This window comes from Adiantum capillus-veneris, chromosome 8, assembly GCF_014529385.1.
Source record: "Adiantum capillus-veneris isolate H3 chromosome 8, ASM1452938v2, whole genome shotgun sequence".
Lineage (NCBI taxonomy): Eukaryota > Viridiplantae > Streptophyta > Polypodiopsida > Polypodiales > Pteridaceae > Adiantum > Adiantum capillus-veneris.
The window spans coordinates 163327785-163351655 of NC_140938.1; the positions used below are offsets into that span (position 1 = coordinate 163327785).

The 23871-nt window shown below is 41.4% G+C and overlaps 2 protein-coding genes, 1 long non-coding RNA gene and 1 pseudogene across 7 annotated transcripts in view; 2 read left to right on the forward strand and 2 right to left on the reverse strand.

Annotated features, from left to right (window-relative positions):
- Positions 1–2236: 2236 nt before the first annotated feature.
- On the reverse strand, positions 2237–4823 carry LOC147453287 (uncharacterized). Its single transcript, XR_015189024.1, has 3 exons — positions 4773–4823; positions 2510–2624; positions 2237–2432 (listed from the first exon to the last, which is right to left on the reverse strand). It is a non-coding gene; the product is annotated as an uncharacterized LOC147453287 (long non-coding RNA).
- A 4069-nt stretch (positions 4824–8892) lies between these two features.
- LOC147453288 (uncharacterized) lies at positions 8893–9660 on the forward strand. Its single transcript, XM_086519367.1, has one exon. It carries the CDS (start codon positions 8899–8901, stop codon positions 9658–9660), a length of 762 nt encoding a protein of 253 aa, XP_086375493.1. The 5' UTR covers positions 8893–8898.
- Positions 9661–9714: 54 nt separating this feature from the next.
- On the forward strand, positions 9715–10544 carry LOC147453289 (uncharacterized; annotated as a pseudogene).
- A 4526-nt stretch (positions 10545–15070) lies between these two features.
- The window catches only part of LOC147453290 (uncharacterized), an 82210-nt gene continuing 73409 nt past the window's right edge, over positions 15071–23871 (reverse strand). For 2 of the 5 annotated variants that reach the window (XM_086518708.1, XM_086518709.1), the window contains exons 2-7: positions 20817–20976; positions 16128–20718; positions 15974–16034; positions 15631–15854; positions 15401–15549; positions 15071–15307 (exon numbers count right to left, since the gene is read on the reverse strand). In XM_086518708.1, coding sequence (XP_086374834.1) covers positions 15495–15549; positions 15631–15854; positions 15974–16034; positions 16128–20718; positions 20817–20931 — 5046 coding nt within the window. In that variant the 5' untranslated portion in view covers positions 20932–20976 and the 3' untranslated portion in view covers positions 15071–15307; positions 15401–15494. Of the gene's footprint in view, positions 15308–15400; positions 15550–15630; positions 15945–15973; positions 20719–20816; positions 20977–23871 lie in introns of those variants that run through there. The other 3 variants (XM_086518710.1, XM_086518707.1, XM_086518711.1) reach the window with 3 other exon arrangements.

A 23871-nucleotide genomic window follows, 5' to 3' on the forward strand; every position in this document is an offset into this window, starting at 1 on the left:
AATGCCCCGGCGGTCCTAGTGTGTTCACACACATCACTACCACATGTATATGGTAACATTATTGCAACCCTAAATTTCAAGGTAAGTAGTCCACTTCAATTTTTGAATTTTGGTCTCGCTTTGTGTAAATTGCTTTATTCACATGTTTTCTTGTATCCTAGATACTTGATGTCAACCTTTATTGTGTTTGATAGATATACATGTATACATAATTTTGTTGCCACTATTATGTCTTGTGCCAAGTCTTAAGATGAGAATCTCACATCGGGTAAGGCTACAATCCGAGCATCGTAAAACTAAGTATTGGATTGGAGCTAGCTCAGTTTCCATAGGCTAGGTCATGGTTTGAAGTAAATGCATGGCATAGAGATTTGGGCGCACAATGTGATATTCTTTTGCTCGAGGACATCCTTACTTAATCATATGTCGTTTGAATTGTTCTTTAGCATTGAGAGGACATCCTTATTTGATTGTATGTCTTTAAAATTGTTCTTTTGCCATGAAAATTTCCTTCAGTTTTATGTTCATAAATTGTATCTCAATTATTTTATGCCTTGTCATTCCTATCTCTCTACAATAGACTTTGATACATGTCACAACAGAGTGTTTTCGACTCACAAGGCTAGACATCACATATATATTAAATAGCATCAACAATTTGTATGGCAAGGCCATCACATGGAAATGCAAGGGGAAGAAAAGAGGAACCAAGCTAGACTTGGTATCTCCTTTTATGATCTTGAAATGCTTGTTCTTAATATTATGATTCCTTGTTTGTTGGAGCCCGCCCGTCCGCCCGCCCGCCCGATAGACCCAGAATTGTTATCACATATTTGCCTTCTTTGGAAATGGCCAAAGCTCATTGTGCTAGACATGCATGCATTCAACACATTTACAAAATTAATTGCAATTGTGGAGATACCCTCTATTGCATCCATTTATTTGGCTAGCAAGGAAGTTCAACCCTTCTTAGGCATCCTCCTACAAGTGTACCACATATGGAGAGAAACCCTCACTACCAATATGGTGAAAAGAGCATACAAGTTTTTCCACCCTGATCTCCACTACAGTAATAGCTCTTTGGTAGTTGCAAGGAACCCGGTGTTCCATGCTTGCCCACAACACATTTAGGTGCATTATCTTTATGTTGGGGGGAGACTCTATGAAGGAGAGATCGGGTTGGCTTATCTGTCTATGCAAGACATTCCTATTTAACTTTTCACCAAAGGCTCTTCCTGGTGAGGATTCCAAAGCTTCCTGCAACCCTTTGTGACTAATCACATAGGGTATGGCACTTTCTTATATATCAGTACCAGCTCATGCTCATCGCATCACTCCATAGGGATTTGTTACCATATACACTCACCATAATACTACTTGTTGTTTTGTGAGCTTGAGCTTCTCCTTCATCTTCTCCATTTTCTTCCATTCTTGTAGCCCTTTTTTTCACCAAAATACCCTTGTATGGGTAATTGTTGCTAGGTTAACCAAGATTCCTACAAAGTCTAGTGTAAAAACCCCAAAATTGGCGAGATTTTTTTTGAAATCTATATCAACTTTATGGTTTTCTTTACCTTATATGGATGTCACGCAAACAAGTTAATCAAATCCTCAAGAATATGTTAAGAGCCTATGTAAATCAGTATCAAACTGATTAGGAAGAGTACTTACATATTGTAGAATTTATGGATACTAGTGCCACACACTCTTTCACGGGTAAAGTCCATTTACATGGGTGTATGGATTTTAGCATAGGGCTCCTTATATAGCCAAACTGCAAAAGGAAAAAATACAAGAATCTAAGGATTTTCTAGAAGACATGAATGAAATGCTCATTTTTATTGAAAGCAACATACGATGTGACCAAGATTGAGCACAGGTCTATGCAAATCCACTTAGAAAGTCTTACCTTTGAAAGAAACTAACATTTTTGTGGAGTAAAGTAGTATGAAACCGCGAAGACACCTACTTTGACCAAAAGTAACACCAAGGTATTGTGGACCTTTCATGATACTAGAGATTTGGAACAATGGGCTAACAAACCCCAATTACTTGGAAAAAAATCTAATTTTTCATGCTAATAGACAAAAGCAAATCGGATCAATCTAATAATTGTATTCAAGACTATCATTAGGTCTCCCCAATCTCAAAAAAATAAAAATTAAGTGCATAAGTGAAGGGTGAGTTTAGGTGTGTAAGTAAACGGTGAGTATAGGAAATGAAAAGACAGATGAAGATGGAAAGTCAAAAGACATATAAAGGTGGAAAGTTAAAAGACCTTTTGTGTCCATATAAAGAGGTGGTCGACTTCACATTGTATATTTGTGTTTCTCTTCTCCTTTATTTTTTGTTAAGCGCTTTCTTCTTTTTAGAGTCTCCTTCATGTCCAACTGATACTGTTGCAAATCTACGTGCTTTGTCATTGCACGTTGCTGCGTGCCACTAGCGCATTTGAGAAAAGATTTGAATTAAGAATACCTTTTAATTTTTTTGAAACCATTACAAATACCTCTACATATCCCTATTGTAGAATTTACGGATACTACTACCACACACTCTTTCACTGGTAAAGTCCATTTATATGGCTGTATGGACTTTAGCGTAGGTCTCCTTATGTATCCAAGCTGCAAAAGAAAAGAGCACAAGCATCTAAGGATTTTCTAGAAGACATGAATGAAATGCTCATTTTTATTGAAAGCAACATATGATGTGACCAAGATTGAGCATGGGTCTATGCAAATCCACTTAGAAAGTGTTGCTTTTTTAAGAAGGAAAGTAATGTTTCTGTAGAGTGCTTGAAATAGTATAAAATTTGTCCAAAAGTATCACCCAAGTATTGTGGACCTTTCATGATAATAAAGAGATGGGTTGCATTTATACGGCCGTATAATGAAAATTATACGTATTATACAATATTGTACACTGTATTCCCAAATAATACCGAATAAGACGTGTAATCGGTCATATAATCCTAAAGTCTAAATTTGAGTAAATCGGTCATATAATCCTAAAGTCTAAATTTGAGTAAATAAAAACCATAAACATTAATTTATATCCCGTGTCAGTGCACACTTGAGTAAAGTTTCTAGTCTCTCAAGCAAAAACTCTAAGCCTATAAATTTTACATTAAAAGTATTAGCTTTGCCTTTTGCAATAACATTCAAAATAAACGTAAAACAAAAAATTATTGTAAGTGGGACTGAATGTGTTTACTCTAGCACAAAGGCAAATAATGTCTATTTATGACACATATGCATCTTCAAGTGTGAGTATATAATCCAACACATTGATAGACGGCTTAAAATCCTAATCTTCTTCTCTTTAAGTGGGAGAAAACTCAAACACAAAAAGAGGAAAGTTATAGTTTTTTAAATTAATCAAAAAATATTCAATTTAAAATTAAAACTAAAAAATAAATTCTACTATAAATTATAATACACAACTTATATATAAAATTTATAATTAGCCTAAATCTTTATTTTTTTAATTATTTTATGTTTTCAAATTTCTAATGGAAAGAGAGAGAGGATCACTCTTTCAAAATAAAACAATATTTGTTTGTGTCAAATGGTGCTAGGAGAGCACGTGGTAGCACTTTATATACTAAGAATCCTTCGATTGAAGTTTTATTCGATTGAAGTGCAGAGAAATAATATGGGAAGCCGATTTCAATGACGTGTCACCGTATTATACAGTTGTTTTTTGGGTCAAACGTATTATATTTGGAACAATGGCTAATAAACCCCAATTACTCGAAATAAATCTAGTTTTCTATGTTACTAGACAAAAAAAAAATCAGATCAATCTAATGATCGTATTCAAGACTATCATTAGATCTCCCTAATCTTGAAAAAAAAAGTCTTTCAAAACATATTAAGTGTGTAAGTGCAGGGTGAGTTAAGGAAATCAAGAGACAGATGAAGGTCGAGTCAAAAGACATATGAAGGTGAAAAGTCAAAGACCTTTTTTGTCCATTTAAAGAGGTGGTCTACTTCACATTGTATATTTGTGTTTCTCTTCTTCTTTATTTTCCCTTTAGCGTTTTCTTCTCTTTAAAGTGTCCTTGCCCTCTCTCTCATCCTCCTACAAGTGTACCACATATAGAGAGAAACCCTCACTCCCGATATGGTGAAAAGAGCATACAAGTTTTGCCACCATGATCTCCACTACAGTAATAGTGCTTTGGTAGTTGCAAAGAACCCAATGTTCCATGCTCGCTCACAACACATTTAGGTGCATTATCTTTATGTTATGGGGAGACTGTGTGTAGGAGAGGTTAGGTTGGCTTATGTTTCTATGCAAGACAATTCTATTTAACTTTTCACCAAAGGCTCTTTTTCGTGAGAAGCTCAAAGCTTCTTGCAAACCCTTTATGACTAATCACATAGGGTATGGCATTTTCTTATATATCAGTACCAGCTCATTCTCATCGCATCACTTCAAAGGGATTTGTTACCATATACAATCACCATAATACTACTTGTTGTTTTGTGAGCTTGAGCTTCTCCTTCATCTTCTCCATTTTTTTACATTATTGTAGTTGTTTTTCCACCAAAATACCCCTATATCGGTCATTGTTGCTAGGTTAACCAAGATTCCTACAAAGTCTAGTGTAAAAACCCAAAATTAGCTAGATTATTTTTGAAATCTGTACCGATTTTATGGTTTTCTTTACCTTATATGGATGTCACGCAAACGAGTTAATCAAATCCTTAAGGATATGTTAAAAGCCTATGTAAATCAGCATCAAACTGATTAGGAAGAGTACTTACCTATTATAGAATTTACGGATACTAGTGCCACACACTCTTTCACGGGTAAAGTCCATTTATATGGCTGTATGGATTTTAGCCTAGGGCTCCTTATGTAGCCAAAATGCAAAAGGAAAGAGTACAAGCATCTAAGAATTTTCTAGAATACATAAATGAAATGCTCATTTTTACAAAAAGCAACATACGATGTGACCAAGATGGAGCACGGATCTATGCAAATCCACTTATAAAGTCTTGCTTTTTAAAAAAGAAAAGTAACATTTCCATGGAGTGCTTGAAGGAGTATGGAACCGCAAAGATACTAACTTTGTTCAAAAGTATCACCAAGGTATTGTGGACCTTTCATGATACTAAAGAGATTTGGAACAATGGCTAACAAACCCCAATTACTCGAAAAAAAAATCTAATTTTCCATCTTAATAGACAAAAGCAAATCGGATCAATCTAATAATTGTATTCAATACTATCATTAGGTCTCCCCACTCTCAAAAAATTAAAATTCTTTCACAACATATTAAGTGCATAAGTGAAGGGTGAGTTTAAGTGTGTAAGTAAATGGAGAGTATAAGAAATGAAAAGACAATTGAAGGTGGAAAGTCAAAAGACTTATCAAGGTGAAAAGTCAAAGACCTTTTGTGTCCATATAAAGAGGCAGTCCACTTCCCATTGTATATTTGAGTTTCTCTTCTCCTTTGTGTTTTGTTAAGCAGTTTCTTCTTTACAAGTTTTGCCACCATGATCTCCACTACAGTAATAGTGTTTTAATAGTTGCAAGGAACCCAATGTTCCATGCTCTCTGAAAACACATTTAGGTGCATTATCTTTATGTTACGGTGAGACTCAATGTAGGAGAGGTCGGGCTGGCTTATGGTCTATGCAAGACAATCATGTTTAACTTTTCAAAAAAGGCTCTTCCACGTGAGAAGTTCAAAGATTCCTGCAAACCCTTTGTGAATAATCACATAGGGTATGGCACTTCCTTATATATCAGTACCAACTCATGCTCATTGCATCACTCCAGAGGGCATTTGTTACCATATACACTCAATAATACTACTTGTTGTTTTGTGAGCTCGAGCTTCTCCTTCATCTTCTCCATTTTTTTACATTCTTGCAACCATTTTTCCACTAAAATACTCCTGTATGGGTCATTGTTGCTAGGTTAACCAATATTCCTACAAAGTGTAGTGTAAGACCCCCAAAATAGGCTAGATTATTTTTGGAAATATAAAATGAATTTATGGGTTTTTTACCCTATATGCATTTCACGCAAAGGAGTTAATCAAATCCTTACGGATATGTTAGGGGCCTATGTAAATCAACATCAAACTAATTAGGAAGAGTACTTACCTATTGTAGAATTTATGGATACTAGTGTCACACACTCTTTCCCTATGTTAAAGTCCATTTATATGGCTGTATGGATTTTAGCCTAGGGCTCCTTATATAGCCAAACTACAAAAGGAAAGAGTACAAGCATCTAAGAATTTTCCAGAAGAAATGAATGAAATCCTCATTTTTAGTGAAAGCAACAGGCGATGTGACCAAGATTGAGCACGGATCTATGCAAATCCCCTTAGAAAGTCTTGCTTTTTAAAGAAGGAAAGTAATGGCTTTGTGGAGTGCTTGAAATAGTATTTAACCGCGATGACAATACTTTGTCCAAAAGTATCAATCACCAAAGTATTGTGGACCTTACATGTTACTAAAGCGATTTGGAACAATGGCTAACAAACCCCAATTACTTAGAATAAATATAATTTTCCATGTTAATAGACAAAAGCAAATCGGACCAATCTAACAATCGTATTCAAGACTATCATTAGGTCTCTCCAATCTCAAAAAAATAAAAAGTCTTTCAAAACATATTAAGTGTGTAAGTGAAAGGTGTTGAGTTTAGGTGCGTAAGTGAAGGGTGAGTTAATGAAAAGATAGATAAAGGTGAAAAGTCAAAAAAAATATGAAGGTTGTTGTGTGCTACATAGTAGCACATTATTTTTGTTGTTATTGAAGGAATCTTTGAAGTAGAAATACCTTTTAATTTTTTTGAAGCCATTAAGAATACTTTTTAATTTTAATCTTAATCATTAGGTCTCCCCAATTTTGGAAACCTTTCAAAACATCTTCTGTGCATAAGTGAAGGGTGAGTTTAGGAAATGAAAAGACCATGAAGTGGAAAGTCAAAAGACTTTGTTTTTGTATAAAGAAGCAATGGTCGAGTGCACATTAGTACATTTTTGTTTTTCTTTGCTTTCTTTTCCTTTAGAGTTTTTTTCTCTTTCAAAGTGTCCTTGCACTATATAGGTCGTGAATATTTTTTGGTGAGTATTTTTTTTAAAGTCATTAGGCATATCTTTTGTTTTTTAAATAATGGAAACTTCCTTACAAGCCATAAAAGATGTTTGACATACATACGAGAAAAAAGGGCTAGAAATACACTCTATAAAGAATGCCTATTGTCAAAAAGAGAGCAATTCAGCATGGGTGAGAGTGCGATAATAAGAAACGGCTTCCTCACTCTCATTTCCAACATGTATTAGAGGATTAAAACATCTCAAGAGGAGGAAATGTAAGGCATATGATGTGAAAGTGGGAGTATGTACTTCTTCCTTTCTTGACCAAGGTGAAAGTGTTCAATTTGTTTATGCTCCCATACATAGCCTTCATTGATCTGCTCCTTAATCTAGCCAAGTGTAATTGGAAAGAATTCTTGAAACCGGTGAAGAGATGAATAATACGAAGGAGTCAACGCCATCGCATTGGGCCAAGTGGGAGTCTGTCCTCACGAGACTAGTGGAACAAGGGCGCATCGGGATTCTTAACCCTATAATACATGTGGAGACCTAGTGTGCCAAATTTCTTACGGTAATCAAGAAGTAGAACCAGGCTTGGGTGGTTATGACGAAGGACATGATTGACAAGTCAAAACTCTCCTCACAAGGTGGCCAGTGGAAAGACATAGAGGTGCACAACAAATTGCTTGCCCCCCATTGGACAAGTCTAAGATTTGGAGGCACAACGGGCGAGTCAGTACAATAATGTACTAGAGCTACAGAGACGTTGGAGTGGGGTGATCTTACAAGGTACTTTGAAATCTCCATTACTCATTGGTTTCCTTGGCTCTCTAAAGTAGGAAGAATCCTTTTGAACCCATTTTGGAGAGAAATTTCCAAAAAATCAACAACAAAGGGCTCAGTCGATTGGCTCATTTTTGGGACAACAACCAAAGCTAGAAAGGGCCAAATCATCTGGCTGTCCAATTCCACCTCAATGGGACTAAAGATTGATGATCAATGGAGTAGTAGAGGGTCTTGACAATTACTATATAGATGTGTGCAAGTCCAAGTTCAAGTGGAAAGCCTAGCGGTGGCCCAAGGATAGACACTTCTTTAAATTGCAAACCAAGGCTGTCTTCCACACTCTAATGATTTTGGCTTATTGGTTCTCCTCCCTAAAAATCAATGTGAAAAACATTGGTCAGAGTCAAGATGGGTGGCGATAACAAATAACATCTGTGGTGGTGGTCCTCAATGGCCGCTACCGATACTTTGCACACAATGCCACACCATTGTCTCATTTGTTAAACAATGCCAAGATTTGTGTCGTCAGTGCGTAGTCATCCCCGATGCCGCTAAGAGTGCTTTTAAAGCGCTCAAAGTACCAGACATAGAGGCACCATGTCTCGTGCTTGCCTCTTGGGAGGAGCATTTTGAGGTTTGAAATGGTGCTATAAACATTGCTATAGGTGTAATTTTATAGCAAAGTAATCATCCAATGGAATCTCTCTCATAAACTAAGTAGGTCCCGAAAACGAGTTTTTGTGGGTCATATTAAGGCGAATCACTGTAGATGCGAACGAAATTGCAGGAAGCGAAATGAGCGCGAGCCAAGCGCTCTAGCATGTGTCAGGACAGGTGGCGCTGGTTATAGCTGGGCAAAATCACGTGTTGGTCGTCATTTTATAGCGCTGCGAATGCTTTTGGTGATTGCTCACGATCTCCATTGGGAGCTACTTCTTGTGATTTTCTGTGCGCATGCGATTGTCTGCTAAATGCAAGCACAAGCAAGTTAGTGCGTGTTGTTGTGTGTGTATTCAGTTGTGTATTTTTGTTTAATAGAAAGGGCTATGGTTCGACTGAAAGCAGAGCCGCGCTGCAAACAGAGTGGAAATGAGGGTAATATTTCAAAAAAACAAAAAAGGGATGGGGTTGAGTCCTTGCCAGCTCGTAGGGGGAGGTCTGAGAAGCCCAAAAGCAGTAGGCTGATGGAGGTTAGTGTTACAGTGTCTATAGGAGGTTCAGATATTGATGTAGCTTTGTTAGGTTCCATCCATGCATTCCTTGAAAGGGAAACAGCTGTTGGTCTTTGTGCTGTCGAAAGAGGGGGGACTCTTTTTCACTTGCACTTCCAGATGGTCATGCGGCTTTGCACTAGCTCCTTGGTGGCAACAAATAGGAAAATAAAGCAATACTTGGGGTGGGACAAGGCTGTGCCTGTGGGTGGGATGGTCCTTTGCCGAGCTTTGAAGCAACGCAACATGCATACTTTCGAAGGTATGCTTGGCTACTGCTTGAAGGACCAAGACCAACCGTATTTTCGAGTGGTCATGCATAATATTCATGCAGATGAGATCAACAAGGGGATCGAGTTGTATAGCTTGTATGGCGGCGATGACTTGAAGAAAAAAGTTTGTTTAACGCCCGCAAATATCTTTGATAGGACGTATATGTTCTGGAAGCTTAGATTGGGGCATCCATTGGGAAATGATTTCTTATCGACCGTCCATAAAATGCTAAAAACTGGGAAATACTATCCCTCATCGGCATGGGTAACACCATATCAAGGTTGTGGGATGCAATTAGGAAAAAAGCTCTGTGGAGATGCATAGTTTATCCATCGACCACAATATACCAAGATGTTGCTAGCATCTTTATCAACAATGATGAATGTGGTACAACTCACCCACGTGCTGACTGGTTCCATTCTCGGTGGCAAGGAGTTGAGAGGTAGGTTCATAAATATACATAGGAATGATTTCTCAATAGTCCAGCAAGCGTGCCAGCTAATCGGGAAGATAACTGTAGTGAACGAAATTGGAATGATGACGATGATGATAGCGACGGAGGGAGCCCACAGATAGGCGATGACTATATCCCGTTGGTCCATAGTGTTGGCGTAACAACATTCACATGATGCAATGTATTTCCGACTTCTTGTAATTGCTTCTGTTTGTTCCATGTGATCAAGCTAAAACTTTCTGATTTGTGAATGCAGGGTAAAATGGACCAGACGAACTTGGTGGACACGATGACAGAGACGCAAATAGATGACTCACTATATGAAATCGAGGATCCACGATTGGAGAAGATCGAGGAGATGGTCTCAAAAATTTTGCACGAAGTGTCTAGGAATCAGGTGGAGGGTTATGCAGGTCTTCGATCTGATGTCTTGGATGCAATACATAGATTGAAGGACACAATTGATGAATGCGAGACAAACGTCGCTGATATTCAAGTTTCTAAGCTAGAGGAGCAGATCTTGATGCTGCGTGCTGAGGTATCAAAGCTGAAAACGTAGCTCAGCAAGTTGAATGCACTGTTATGCAGGCTTGCGAACCTGCTGAACAGACATGTCATTGAATAGAGTCTCAAGATGCGAAAAAATATCACTACGCGTGCTGGAAATTTTGCAGGCTCATTCTCGACATCTGCTGGGTTCGTTTGTTGCTATGTATTTGGTTCTTTATTGCCAGCATGTACTCCCATTGACTGAACTTATGTAACTATGCGTCTGATAATTGAATTTACATAGTCATCTTGAGTATCAATATGATCGTCCCAGTGCAATCTGGTAATTATCTTCGAAAGTGAGTGGAATGTGTTCTGGACGTTAAGATTATGTGTTTCGTTGCAATGTTTATCTATTCGTATCGTCAAGAGATACCTTGCGTGTGAACGTGGTCAAGCAATTCATGTCTTCTACACTAAGATAAGAAAAGGTGGAATCTTGCTAATTAATTAATGTACGCTTGAAGTAGAGCCAGTAGTAGATATAAATAGCGTTGAGAAGAATTATGATGTCTACGATAAATAATTCTCTATGTTATTCATGCATTGAAAGCATATTATTTATGGGGTGTGATTTTGTCATTCGTATAAATCACCAAGCACTTAAGTGGCTTCAATTTATGCCTAGTGCATATTGGAGTGATAGACAAGCACGATGTCTCAGATTTTTTAGCAATTTGGTGGAATGATTGAGTATGCACCTGGCAAAGCTCACGCTGTTGCGGATGCATTCAGGAAAGGACAAATTCTCTCGTTAGAAGCACATTCTTTTTTCTCTATTCAAGGTGTGATTTTGATGGTCTCAATAATCATCACATAGTTTCATAGTTTAAAAAGCATTGATTATAGCCATTTAATGCACAAGGTCCGTGCAATTATGTCATTCATGATGGTCTACTTTTCTTTAGGAACCATTTATGTTTGTTGTCTTCTAGCAGAGCACCAAGTTTGCATGACACATGATGCATTAACGGATGGTCACAGAGGTATATAAACGCTCGATTAAAAATGATTGAACGATATTTATATCGGCCAAAGATGTGTAAGGATGTGTACAACCATGTTACGAAATGTGTTGTATGTCAAAAAGTTAAAGTCCCTCATGGTAAGCAACAAGGTCTACTCATGTCATTGCCTATTTCTGACGAACCATTTGAGAATATAAGTATGGATTTTATAACCAGTTCACCTCCTTCCTCATCTGCATGGAACAAGCAATGCCTAACTATCAATTTTCCATATCAATGCCTTGCAAGACCAATGTTATTGCACATGATGTTGAACGATTGTTCATAAAGCATCGGTATCCATGGTGTGGTCTACTAAGTCAGATTGTAATACAAAGTTCACATCCCATTTTTGCATGCTTTGTTTTGAAAATTTTGGCACTCAATTGACTTTTTCTTCAGCATTTCATCCATAATCTGATGAGAAAATTGAAATATACAACCGGTTGGCATTTGATGTTCTCAAAGCATATGTTCATGATTAAAAAAATATAAGTGGGAACAATATTTTCAGTTAGTTCTAGCTGTCCTGAATGGTTCATTTTCTAGTGCAGTTGATCGTACTCCATAGGAGGCTAACTAATAGATCCTTTTGCATCGATTCAAGCACGCAACAAAGAAACAAGCGAGGCAATACTTCCTGAAAGTTCAAGGATTGAGCGGCACAAAAATCTGCATGGGTAGATGAGGATTTTTTCATCAACTATCGAGATTTGCTAGCCTCCTACAAAGAGGCCATGCAACTAGGTACCCGTACCTCACCTTAAGCAGGAGGGTATGTCACATGCACATGGCTATGCTTCATGTGGACATGCTTCATTGACTTCCAGAGCCAATTATTACATATCTCTATATAGGAGTGTCTAGAATCTTAGGAGGATTTGTACCGGCAATTTTGTGAGCCTACTTGCATGACCTACATGTGCAAATGAGTCCATTAGATTAGGTTTTTCAGTTTTGGAATCCTCTTGCATAATGTTTTGCACATGCATTTTGGCAGACGTTATTACACTTCAATGGGCATCTGACATGATGTACATGTAGGTATAGGCTAGAGGAATGTGTCAATCCATCTTTTGTCAAATGGTTCATGGATGAGTGAGTTATGGCCATTTGACTGCCTGAAACTCACATGTGCACACATTTTCCCAACCTTTGCACATGTTCCCGACTTGTTACCCACAAGTCAGTATAAAAGAAGCACAAGGACCATCGTCTTTTCATCAGCTTTTTAGCACAAGGTTACCGAGTAGCCCATCATCTTTTGCATCTAGCAGTTCCCTTGGCGTTTTTGCTCCAAATTGCAAACGTCTCCAGATTTGCCAATGTTTAGAGATTTGCAAGTGAAATCAGCTCATATCTGTTCGCGTTTTGGTGTTTGGTCCAATTCCTCCTGAAAAAACCTCGCATTTGCTAACGCTATATCCTTGTTGCAATCCAGTTTGGCATCTTATCGAGCCTCTTCTCGACCATTCCCTCGCCACATCGAGTGCTCCTATCACTGTCCATTTTCTCGATCATCAGCCACATTTTCACCCATGTTAAGTGCATCAGATCTACTGTGCTTTTGTAGCCATCCATCCACCCTTCATTCCTCTTCACATCCGGAGCACAATTCAGGCCCTAATCTATCCCTTGCTGGCCATTTGCAACCCCACATCCAAATGTATCCAAAAGTGCATCAAATCGACCCCGAAGGTGCTTCATTCTAAGAAATTACCACGACGACATTCCCCGTTCAAGTCAGTAGAGTCTACATTTGAGGTATTGCATGTGTGTACATTCTGTTCACGCAATCAAAAGCAAATACCACATCTACAACGGTATTGGGGGGATCCTTGAGAGGGTTAGTTGGACCCCATCAATTGTCGTGTGCTCTCTCTCTCGCTCTCTCTCTCTCTCTCCAAAAAAAAAAACATCATCGGTGGTAAGTAGCACAGATTCAAGCAAGGAAAGAAGTAAAGATTTGTGAAAATGTAAAGTCTAGATCTTGTTAAGCATTTCAATTCGGCTACACCTGACACCGTGCCATACAACAAGATTCAACAAAACAAGAGGCTCAATGAACTCAAAAGAGATTACATATATAGGAAAACGAGATCATGCAAACTCACATGAATAACTCTTCACCCACACACCTTTATGAGGTGATTCCTACACCTCAACTAGATATCCACAATTTACGCTTAAGATCCCCGCAACGATTGTGTGACAAAACCCAACAATCCCTCCTTATCACACAACTCCTCTAGAATGTGTACTCAACTAAGAGAGTAGATATATCACCACAATAACTAACATCATAGTAGAGAGTCCATCATACAAGATCATAAACTTCCATAAGGAAAATCTTATCAAGAATGGCAGTGTCTAAACAATATAGAGATCAAGTTTATTAACCATCACAAAATTGAATGGGATGGAGTTTATTAATCATCGCAAAACTGCTAATTGTTGGCTCAAACTCAAACTAACACAATTTTATTGAAAAAAACTCAACTCCAAAGCATAAGGTAGGTCTTTGCTCTGATAACATCCATAGCCATGAAGCCAAGAGAGACAATGGAATAAAGAGGAAAAAAATAATAATAGGTTCATAGACCCATCACACACGTCTGTATGAAGTTTCAATGTGCTTAAAGATTCGTTGACCTTGGAATGGAGTAGAATTTTGTGCTTTTAACCACATTATACCTTAGAGATGGTTACGGATTGAAGACTTCTGCACCACTAGATTTTTCTCTAAATTTTATTCAACTCGCACTGTGTTGGACATGTTTCCCTGAAGCAGTTTCTTATTTTGAAATTCTCTCACATTTTGCTGATTTCTTTTACAAAGTTCTCCAAAAGCCACTAAAGTGGCCCATTCTCTGACAAGACTAGTGTTAATTAACTCAAAACAGATTACATATATAGGAAAATTAGATCACCATGCAAACTCAACTAAATTACCCCACCTCTCTCTCCATGCACATTCCTAGCCACACCCCTTCATGAGGTGAGTCCCACACCTCAATTAGATGCCCACAACACAAGCTTGGAGTCTCGCCCCAATGTAGGAGGGCCGGGCACAAGCAAGGTGGGCCATTGTGCAATGGCGCATGCCCCCCCCCCCCCCCTCTCTCTCTCTCTCTCTCTCTCTCACACACACACACACACACACACATGCGAGCATATGCATACCGAGAACGGATGTTTCATTATATCAACCATTTCCATTCCTCAATCCAAGTAGAGTGCATCAAATTATCCACTGTCAAGATGGTGTAGACAACGAATAAAAAGCTATGCTTACAGCACTACACCCACTTCTACTCCTAGGAAGTAGATAATGTAGAATCATCAATCATTCTCAAGCCCCTCTCCTTTGTACATGGTGATATTCAAATACCGCTACCATACAATTTGAAATGTATATGTTTGCCAAAACATAGGTCATAATCATGTCAGTCTGCTTCTTCATTGTGCTCTTCACATGTATGTCAACAGATTACTAGAGACCCAGCATCAGTGATAGCTGTGCAAACCCCCAAAGTAAAACACAGGACAGCATGATTTGGAGCGAGTTTATCATCAATAAATGGCTTCAAAGCCTGTAGACACAATGTAGACATCAGATGTAGATCATGCAAAGTCGGCTTTCAAAGTCATTCTCATTCTCAACACTCTGACATGCCCCTTAAAACAAAAAATATCATAACATACGAAAGCTGACACAAAAAGAGAGAATGGCGTCATCAGAAACTAAATTGATTTGGCAAACACATACATCATTCTGGTCCAAACTGATACATAGCTTACATATGAGCATGCCAAAGTGGGGCAATCAAAGAATAAAGACCATGGGCGAGTCTTCTTATAATGTACATACACACTCAAGAGGTAACCAAAATCGGGGTATCTAAGAATTGAGGCCACTGAGATGGAAGCCACGGTGGCACGAACATGTACAAAATCTCAACTGCACACACCAAAAAGGAGTTTAAAAGGTGGTTTATTCCCAATAATACACAATAACAAAATTTACAGAAGACCAGATTTACTAGGAAACCACCTTGGAAAGCTGAAAGAGAGCTTAAACTGTGTTATAGATGCCTCTGGTAGCCTGTCCAGCATGACATCCCCAAACACTCATTGCATCTAACGCATCAAGACTGTGCTGTAGATGGAGACATGCCAAACCCCCGGCCCCTCTTCTCAATCCTACGAGCACAACAATCCAATCCATTGAGAACATGCAATGAAGGAACCAGCATACTTGAGCTTCTCTATTTAACCACTTACGAGGGAGCAAGCTTCCCAAGGCCCTTCAGAGGTTGACCAGATACGTCATCAAAAAGTGCTCCACTTATGTCTAGTATGTATGCCTTGCCTGGAGTTATTGGAAGACCTCTCTTGGCAAGTACTTCCATGTCTTTGTCGTGAAGCTCCCGGCCATTTACTAAGATCCCTGTCTTTCCACCAGCGCAGTCTCTGGCAAGAGGGAACTGGAACTCCTCAATACAGGGCTGCGACACAGGTTCATCCAACATCATTTCACGGAAGCGAATTCAAGAAGTTCACAAATTGCTGAACAACGTCACCTTTTAACTCAGGCGCTACACACACAAAGATTATAAAGGCTCACCATCAATATTCCTAGGCAAGGACCACCCAAAACACCCCAGAATCCTGCCTGATAATCATACCTGTTTCACATAAGCTACCTCAGTCCACAGCTTCTTTTACAAATCCAATATTCAAGGCTATCACACCTCTAGCAAGCCTGAGTAGTAACAAACCAGTATGTGCCGGAGTGTATTGGTCCTGCTCGTTCTTCTGCCTTCCGAACTGCTGCCTCTGGGACCAAGTAGCCATTGACAACCACCCTCCGACGGTTTCCTCCTCCTTGCCCTCCTTTGCCAAGGTCCTTTATGCTCCTCTTCAATAAACCTGTAAAAGACTTGGATCCTTTACTGCCATCCTGGACTGGCAGCCGTAAGCGGTCATCTTCATACGGTCTTTCACCAACATCTGCGAAGGCATCCTGTGAATAGGGGTCATAAGGAGGAGAAGCCTGGGAGACAGCCTTTGGTGACCAGGGAGTGGACCTCGAGCCATTGCCAGAACTTTGCAGCGGATGTCTATGTTGAGCAGAAGGAATGTCATTGGCAGGATCCTGAGCGAAATGCTCTATGAGAGGAGAACCAGGAGCAACAGGCAACTTCCGTCCTTGTTCAACACGGCTTCTGGGAGTGCTCATGCCAGAGTAATCATCATCTGCAGGGTCATTATACCAGTTCCCGTCTTTTGAAGGGATATCAAACCTTTCCACTTGTGCATAACGAGGGCCATCATCACTAGGGTCACAAACAGATCCCTGCAAACTTGACCCAGATACTCTATTCCTATTTTCACTGACCCCTTTCTGGAACAAACGATCCGAGAAGGTAGGGTCCTCTGGGGGAGATCTACCCTGCTCGTTCATTGTCATCCAGGCAGGAGAGTCCACACCGAACTTTTGATCTCCAAGAGGGGGTCTTTTCAAAACAAGTGGCTGTGTTCGTTGGTTCTCTCGACTCATTTGAGAATGTCTCCCTGGGCTGGCGCCAGATGCACTAGAAGCTGATGATGAGAAGTAGTCTTCATTGTAAAGGCCAGTATCACTGGAGGCATGATTTCCTTTGCTATGCCGCATAGTGCTCCCATACGGTGCCTGCCCAGATCCAGTAGTACCTGCCATTGGTCTGAGTTGATGCCGGGGGCCCACAAAGTCTGACTGTGTGGGAGGGATTCCATAAGCACTTGGATGTGGAGAAGCTCGATTCTCAACCCATGCATGCTGAGAGCCTTGTTGACCAGGAACAAGCCTTGCCTTCCCAGGTAGACTCTGTGCGGAAGGAAAAACCCCACTCGAAAAACTTGGCCCAGATGAATAGACAGTTGGAATATCTGTGTGCTGTTTATCTCTTGCAACAAACTCGTGCCGATCAGATGCATTTGCTGTCACTCCAGTCACCGTTGACCAGAAATCCCTGTTATCTGATTGTGAAATGGAAAACTTGGAATTCTTCCCACAAGCACTGCAATGCAGTCTTTGAACAGATCCACTGACAGGAGGAAGGTAATCAGGAACTTGTAGCATCTGATTGCAATGCCTGCATAATACAAAGGGGGGAGCACCTTTCCCAGGAAGTGGGGGATAGTGTTTCATTCTTCTTGCCAACAGATTTGGATGATTGTGTTGGTGAACACTTGACCGGTTTTGTTTACGAGCTTCAGCTGGTAAAACACCCGAGTCATGATTGTGTAGTGAAGGATTTGAATGGTGTATATGGTGACCATGCAGATGGTGATGCATGGGCTGGTAAGCTGCTGAAGCTTGAGCAGCACAAGCTGCACATTGATGCAGCATTGTATTTTGATGCATCTGAGACTGCTGTAAGAAGTACTGCTGCTGGTGCTGCTGGATACAAACTGAGCAAGAAGGAGAGAGACACTGATGTGTGTGTGTCGGGTGAGAAGGGCCTTGTTCATGTGATGCAGCTAGGGGAATTGAGCCTCGAGGAGGTAGCTGGAATGCATATGTCCTCGCAGCTCCTGCCGATGAACCATAAGAGTTCGACATATAATCACTGTAATAAGAACGAGGGGGAACATTCTGAGACCGAGAAGAATTATCACTGTTGTAGTCAGCAGTACCATTGTAGAAATAATTTGACCTTTGATCAAACTCACCCCTGTTCAGATTCAACTCTGGGCCCAGATAACCAGGAAACTGCTCTGCTGGCCTACTCACGCCTGTCCAACGGGAAGTGTCAGAGTCAGAACTCCTTTCTTCTACGGGAAGCCTGTCGACACCCATGAGCGGGCCCTGAATCGAGAGCCTCTCGCTTGAAGGCCTACTTCTTGCTGTCCTGCGGGAAGTAGCAAGCTCCCCACTCCCAGACTTTTGCCGATTTGCTTCATTGGTACCCACCCAAGCCCGTTGAGAAACTCTACTGGTAGGGTCTCTTGGCTGTTGACCTGACACAAATATACCCTCCTTGTCAGGAAACGATCTTCCAGTTGTCCTAACTACTTCCTCCCTAAACATATCCTTCTCTGGGCCACTGCCAGCCTCTGATTCCATCCCATAGGCCCCTTCATCTTCTGTGCTGCTGATAGATTGAGTACTACTCCCCTTCCCCTTCCACCTCAAAGAAACAGGCATTCCTGCTGCATTTCCTAGCTTGTTTGCATTCCATTGATTGACATAGTCAGATTTCTCGGAAGCAAGAGCTACAGTCTCCAGGTTTGTGCGCATCTTCCCCAATGTTCCATCTTCCTGTGGCCCTGTTACCAATCCAACATCCTTCCTTGAGTGAGCATGTTCTGCGAGAGCAGCTTGCCCTGTCAATTCCTCCTCCCAGTGCTCAGGAGTAAGCAATACGCCTGCACTCTTGGTGTTTGAGCTAGGTGAGCTATGGGCACTAGGGGGGCTCTGACTTCGAAGCTCAGAAATTTCTTTTTCTGTGCCCTCCAAGGGTTCTGAGGGAGGATCATGTTCTTTGGGTGGGACATTGCACTCTTCCTGTTCTGGCATCAGCGGCAGTGTCTGTTCTAAAGCTTCCTGAGGGCTTTTACCCAGAAGAGGTGGATAGGGCTCCACATAGGGAGCCTCATAGAGTATAGAGTCTTCTTTCATGAGACTCTGAGAAGATTGTTCCGAAGCTGCACTTGGTTGGTCATCTCTGTGTAAAAACTTTTGCATGGCTGTTGTTCTCAAGGGAAAAGCCGGTTTCTCTGTAAAATTTTTGGCCTGAGATGTAGCATCACTTTCCCTTGCACCAAGGGATTCTTGAGCATCTTTGTTCATTTGATCAGTTCCTTTCAGCCCCTTAGCAGTGCTAGAGAAGGTCAATCCCTCATCATCACCCCAAGAAGAGTCAGTATCATCTTCTGTGGCTAAATTAATAGTTCTGTTCTCATTATCAAATTTATCATCTGGATCCAGCTCCACAGCCGAATGTGAAGACTTTGAGACCTGCTGTGATCGCCAGTCACCAAATGAAATGTCTACGGCAGCCCCCTTGGAATTAAGCTCCCTTTCAGTCAAATCATCACCATAGCGATCCTTTGCTAGAGCCTCATTATCTCTATCAAGCGACTTTCCATCTTCCAAACTACCAAAGCCCACATCGTCTGCTTCCCTTGCAAAGGAATCCAAACTTTGTGTATCAGTACCTTCTCGAGAAGCATTGACATGCATCTCCCCATTATCTCCTGCTCCAATGCAAGTGGTCCCAATATCAATGCCTGGTGATTCGGAGAGACCTGGATTCTTCTCGAAGTGTGGTAAGTTCTCATGGCTTTGAGCTCGAAAGCCATCCTTCTCAGATAAGAGGCCTTGAGCAGCAACATCCGAAACCTTTGACCCAAGTTCATTCTCAGCAGGTGGTTGTACATTGTTGGCATCATTGTCATTCTCAGCCAGGCCTTCATAGTGTGCAACTTTGCCACGTCTCAACTCATTATAGGTCTCTTCATTGTAAATTCCAAATACACTGAGATCAAATAGCCGAAATTTTCCCACATTAGCCATTGCCTTGTGATCGCCGTCATTCTGTAAATCCTTCGAGTCCCCTTTCGGTGTCTGCTTACCAAGAAGACTGCTTGGCAGGGCTGTAAAGCTTGTGCTGCCAGCAATTCCATTTTCATTGCCATCCAAAGATGCTGTATAAGATGGATCAACATCCTTGTCATAAGCAAGTCCTTCTGTAGACTGTAGATCGGTATTTTGATGTGAATCATCTTTAGCATCTTTTCCAGAGTCATTTTCCTCTGGCGGCCTTTCAGCATAGTCGAGGCTAGTCATAGTACTCGCAGGTTCACAGGAACTAGTGACAAAGCTCGAACCTTCAAGGCTATTTATTAAGGAAGAAACTTCTGCCACCTCACTAGCATTGGCATTCTCAGAAGACCACAAAGGAGAATCTATGTAAGCCTCGGATTCAGAATGTGAAGCTGAGTCCAGATCAGATGACCGATGTCTAGATCCACGACTGGGTGACACATCGCCTGATTTTTCATGACCAAGTGAGTCTGCAGACAAGTCCGTTGACACAGCCGCACTTCTTGGTGAACTTTGTTTTGACAATTTTACCCCAGAAAGAGATGGGTCACATGGTTCCAATGGCAAAGAGCTTTCTGGTTGAAGACTATACTCTCTCTCAAAATCTCTATTCTTCTCACTGCCTACACTTGCCCCAGTGAGTAGCTCTTGGTCATTATTTATAAGACTTGCCTTCTCTAGTTTGGATCCTCCATCAATGATTTTCTGTATGTCTTCTTCATCTCCACCGCTTATGTGCAACCTGTTATCAGATGATCTGCTAATTCCATATCCTTTAGCTGCAACCATCAAGCAGGAAAAAACAAGTGTGCTTTTACATATGACAGATTACAAGCATACAAAAGACGACACATAATGGTGCCAACAGTGTCCTGACCTAGAAGGAGCGTGTTGCATATAGGACACTCATAGATCTGTGTCTGAGGCTCTGTCAAAAGCGCGGTACATTTTGGACAGCGAACTTTCCTCCTCCCACCTGGGTTGGAGGGCATCTTTACTTCTCTTGTGACTTGATTTCAAGTGTAACTACAGTGCATCTGGCAATATAAACTCTCTCTCTCTCTCTCTCTCTCTCTCTCTCTCTCTCTCTCTCTCTCTCTCTCTCTCTCTCTCTCTCTCTCTCTCTCTCAACATGACTTTAGAAGAAGAGCAGCGAAGGAAGACTAGAGCTTTGCACATACGAATAACCGGTCCAGAAGACCGAGATGATGTGGAAGGGAAGTCAAAGAACTTCTCCGCATGATGGGTAGTGAGGCTACTCATACAAAGGCATGGAGGGTAGGGAAGAAGACACAAGGAAATGGGGAGACTTCAAAAGAAAGAGCTCTAATCATGCGCTTCCCATCCATGGAGGCAAAGAAGGACTTCTTGAAGAAGCATCCTACACTAAAGAAAACGGGCATATTCCTTGGAGATGACCTCACACTCACACAGCTTGCTCATATGAAAGAAGTTATGCCCGAGATAATGACAGCTCGATAGAAGGGGAAAGTGGCCTTCTACAGGGATGGACGAGTGGTTATTCTAGAGAAGCGCCCCGCATGACGGCGCGAGACCTGTGGGACCACACTCACAGTGGCTACATGGAATTGTAATGGATCTTTGCGCCTTGATGTAGGGGCCTTTGAGGATAGTTTCACAGGGAGAGATCATTTTCTACTCTGAGACGCATCAAGCCCCGGGGCAATCCATGCCCCATGTGAGCGGATACAGATGGGAGACAACTTGCAGATAGGAGACTCGATCAGAGCGCAGAGGACGAGGTTCAGGAGGAGTGGCAGTCTTATTCAGGGAGGAGCTATAGTCTCTGATACATATAGCTCGGAGGGATGAGCATGCGAGGTACATGTGGGTGAAACTGAACGCAGAGACAGGCAGATCTCTACATCGCTATTTGCTATTTTCCCCCTAGTACGTCAATATATGCATCACCTAGAGGACAGTCCCCCTTCTCTATTTTAGATGATGATATATGGGAGTTTTCCAGAGACAGTGACATTATTGTCCTGGGGGATTTCAATGCTAGGACTGCCTCAATAGTATTCTATGATACCTCAGAGGAGTTGCTAGGGGAGCTTGATATTACAGAAATGGGCCTGTCTAGATTATCACAAGACGAGGAGCACACTGAGTATGGCAGATACTTGATTGATATGAGGACTGCACATGGAATGGCAAATGGCCTACAGAGATTCCCTGCAGCTGGTGGTTTTACATGCTTTCCACATCGGCATGGCGCTAGTACAGTGGAATATGTTATGGCTCCGCCAAGACTCATTCCTTCCTTTCAAGATTTCACGGTGGGAACTAGACCGGTTGGGCCCTGGGGTAGCAGTCGATCATGCTATCTTGTCTTTCACTCTATCATTCCAATTCAACATAGTTCCATTGGGAGAGGCCTCCACACATACTCGGTATACCTTCACGAGGGAGACGGATCACGTGTACACTGATGAGATATACAGGCAGCTATGCACTCAGGAGCCAGGACGACCACTAGATGAGCTCACCCGAATTCCGACAGAGGCACTGCATGATGTAGCATCAGAGGCATCTCCCCACAGCCAGCCTACACGCAGACGATCTGGGAGCATGCCTCAGAACAATTGGTATGATGAGGAGTGTAGAGAGACGAGGATCAGATATCAGAGAGAGGTGCTCATGGGTACTACTACACATAGACAGTCACGTATTATCTTCCGCCGCCTAGTGTGACGAAAGAAGAGGGCTTACCTATCTCAATTAGAGCGTGATCTATATCAGTTGTTTATGAGTCGGGACTCTAGTGAGGCATGGAGGCTTTTCAATGAGCACTCGCCACCGCCAGCCATCACTTCCACAGAGACATGGGGGGAATACGCTACATCTCTCTATACAGCATCGGGGCAGCCACCTTTGCCTAACCCTCCAGAGGCATGCCCAAAAACATATACTTTCTTCACTGCTGAGAGGGTAAGGAAAGCCATTGACAAGATGAAGACAAGAAGAGCACAGGATCATGATGGTCTGGTAGCAAAACACTTTATCCATGCCAAAGATATGCTTGCAGAGCCTCTTGCTAAGATGTTTAATAGAGCCATATATGAGGTTTCCCTGAGACTTGGAGTATGTCCACTATTGTGCCTATCTTCAAGTCGGGAGATCCTATGCTTCCCGGAAATTACCAAACCATCATGATTGGTAACACTCTAGCTAGGCTATATGCATCAATTCTTGAGCATGAGTTAAGTGGATGGGCAGAGAGAGAGGGCATACGGGCAGCAGGACAGGCAGGGTTCAGGAGAGGTTTCTCCACTCTTGACCAGATTTTGACACAGCCATTATTGAGGAGGGTAGACACCATGGCAGGAGGATATATTGTAGCTTTGTGGATTTCCACAAAGCCTTTGATACAGTGCCATGAGCCAGACTCATACGCAGATTGCAAGACATGGGGGTGCCCACAGAGCTGATCTGGGGGATCTTAGCTTTATACAGGACAATGGTAGGACAAGTACGCACTACTCAAGGCATGTCCGACATGGTTCACTCCACCATTGGGGTGAAGCAAGGTTGTCCCCTATCTCCGACTCTCTTTGGGATATATGTAGATAAGTTTTCAGATTATGTACATACAGAGGGTGATAGAGGTGCTCAGCTTGCAAGGACATGGATTCCGTTGCAATTATATGCTGATGATATTGTGCTGATCTCTGATTCTCCAGAAGGGATGCAGCGTCATTTGGATGCACTGCATGTATTTGCACAAGACAGTGGATTGTCTGTGAACCTTGGTAAGACCAAGGTAATGGTGTTTAACACCACGGCGTAGTGGGTAAGGAGGTCCGTCCCCACTTTTACATATGGTCGAGAGACTGTGGAGTATGCAGATACATACACTTATCTTGGGGTGGTTTTCAGTGGTCCAATATTTTCCCTGAGACGTGCAACAG

Bases quoted from the DNA above. Each gene is read 5' to 3' on its own strand.
- LOC147453288 (XM_086519367.1), top strand. From the start codon at position 8,899: ATGGTTCGACTGAAAGCAGAGCCGCGCTGCAAACAGAGTGGAAATGAG.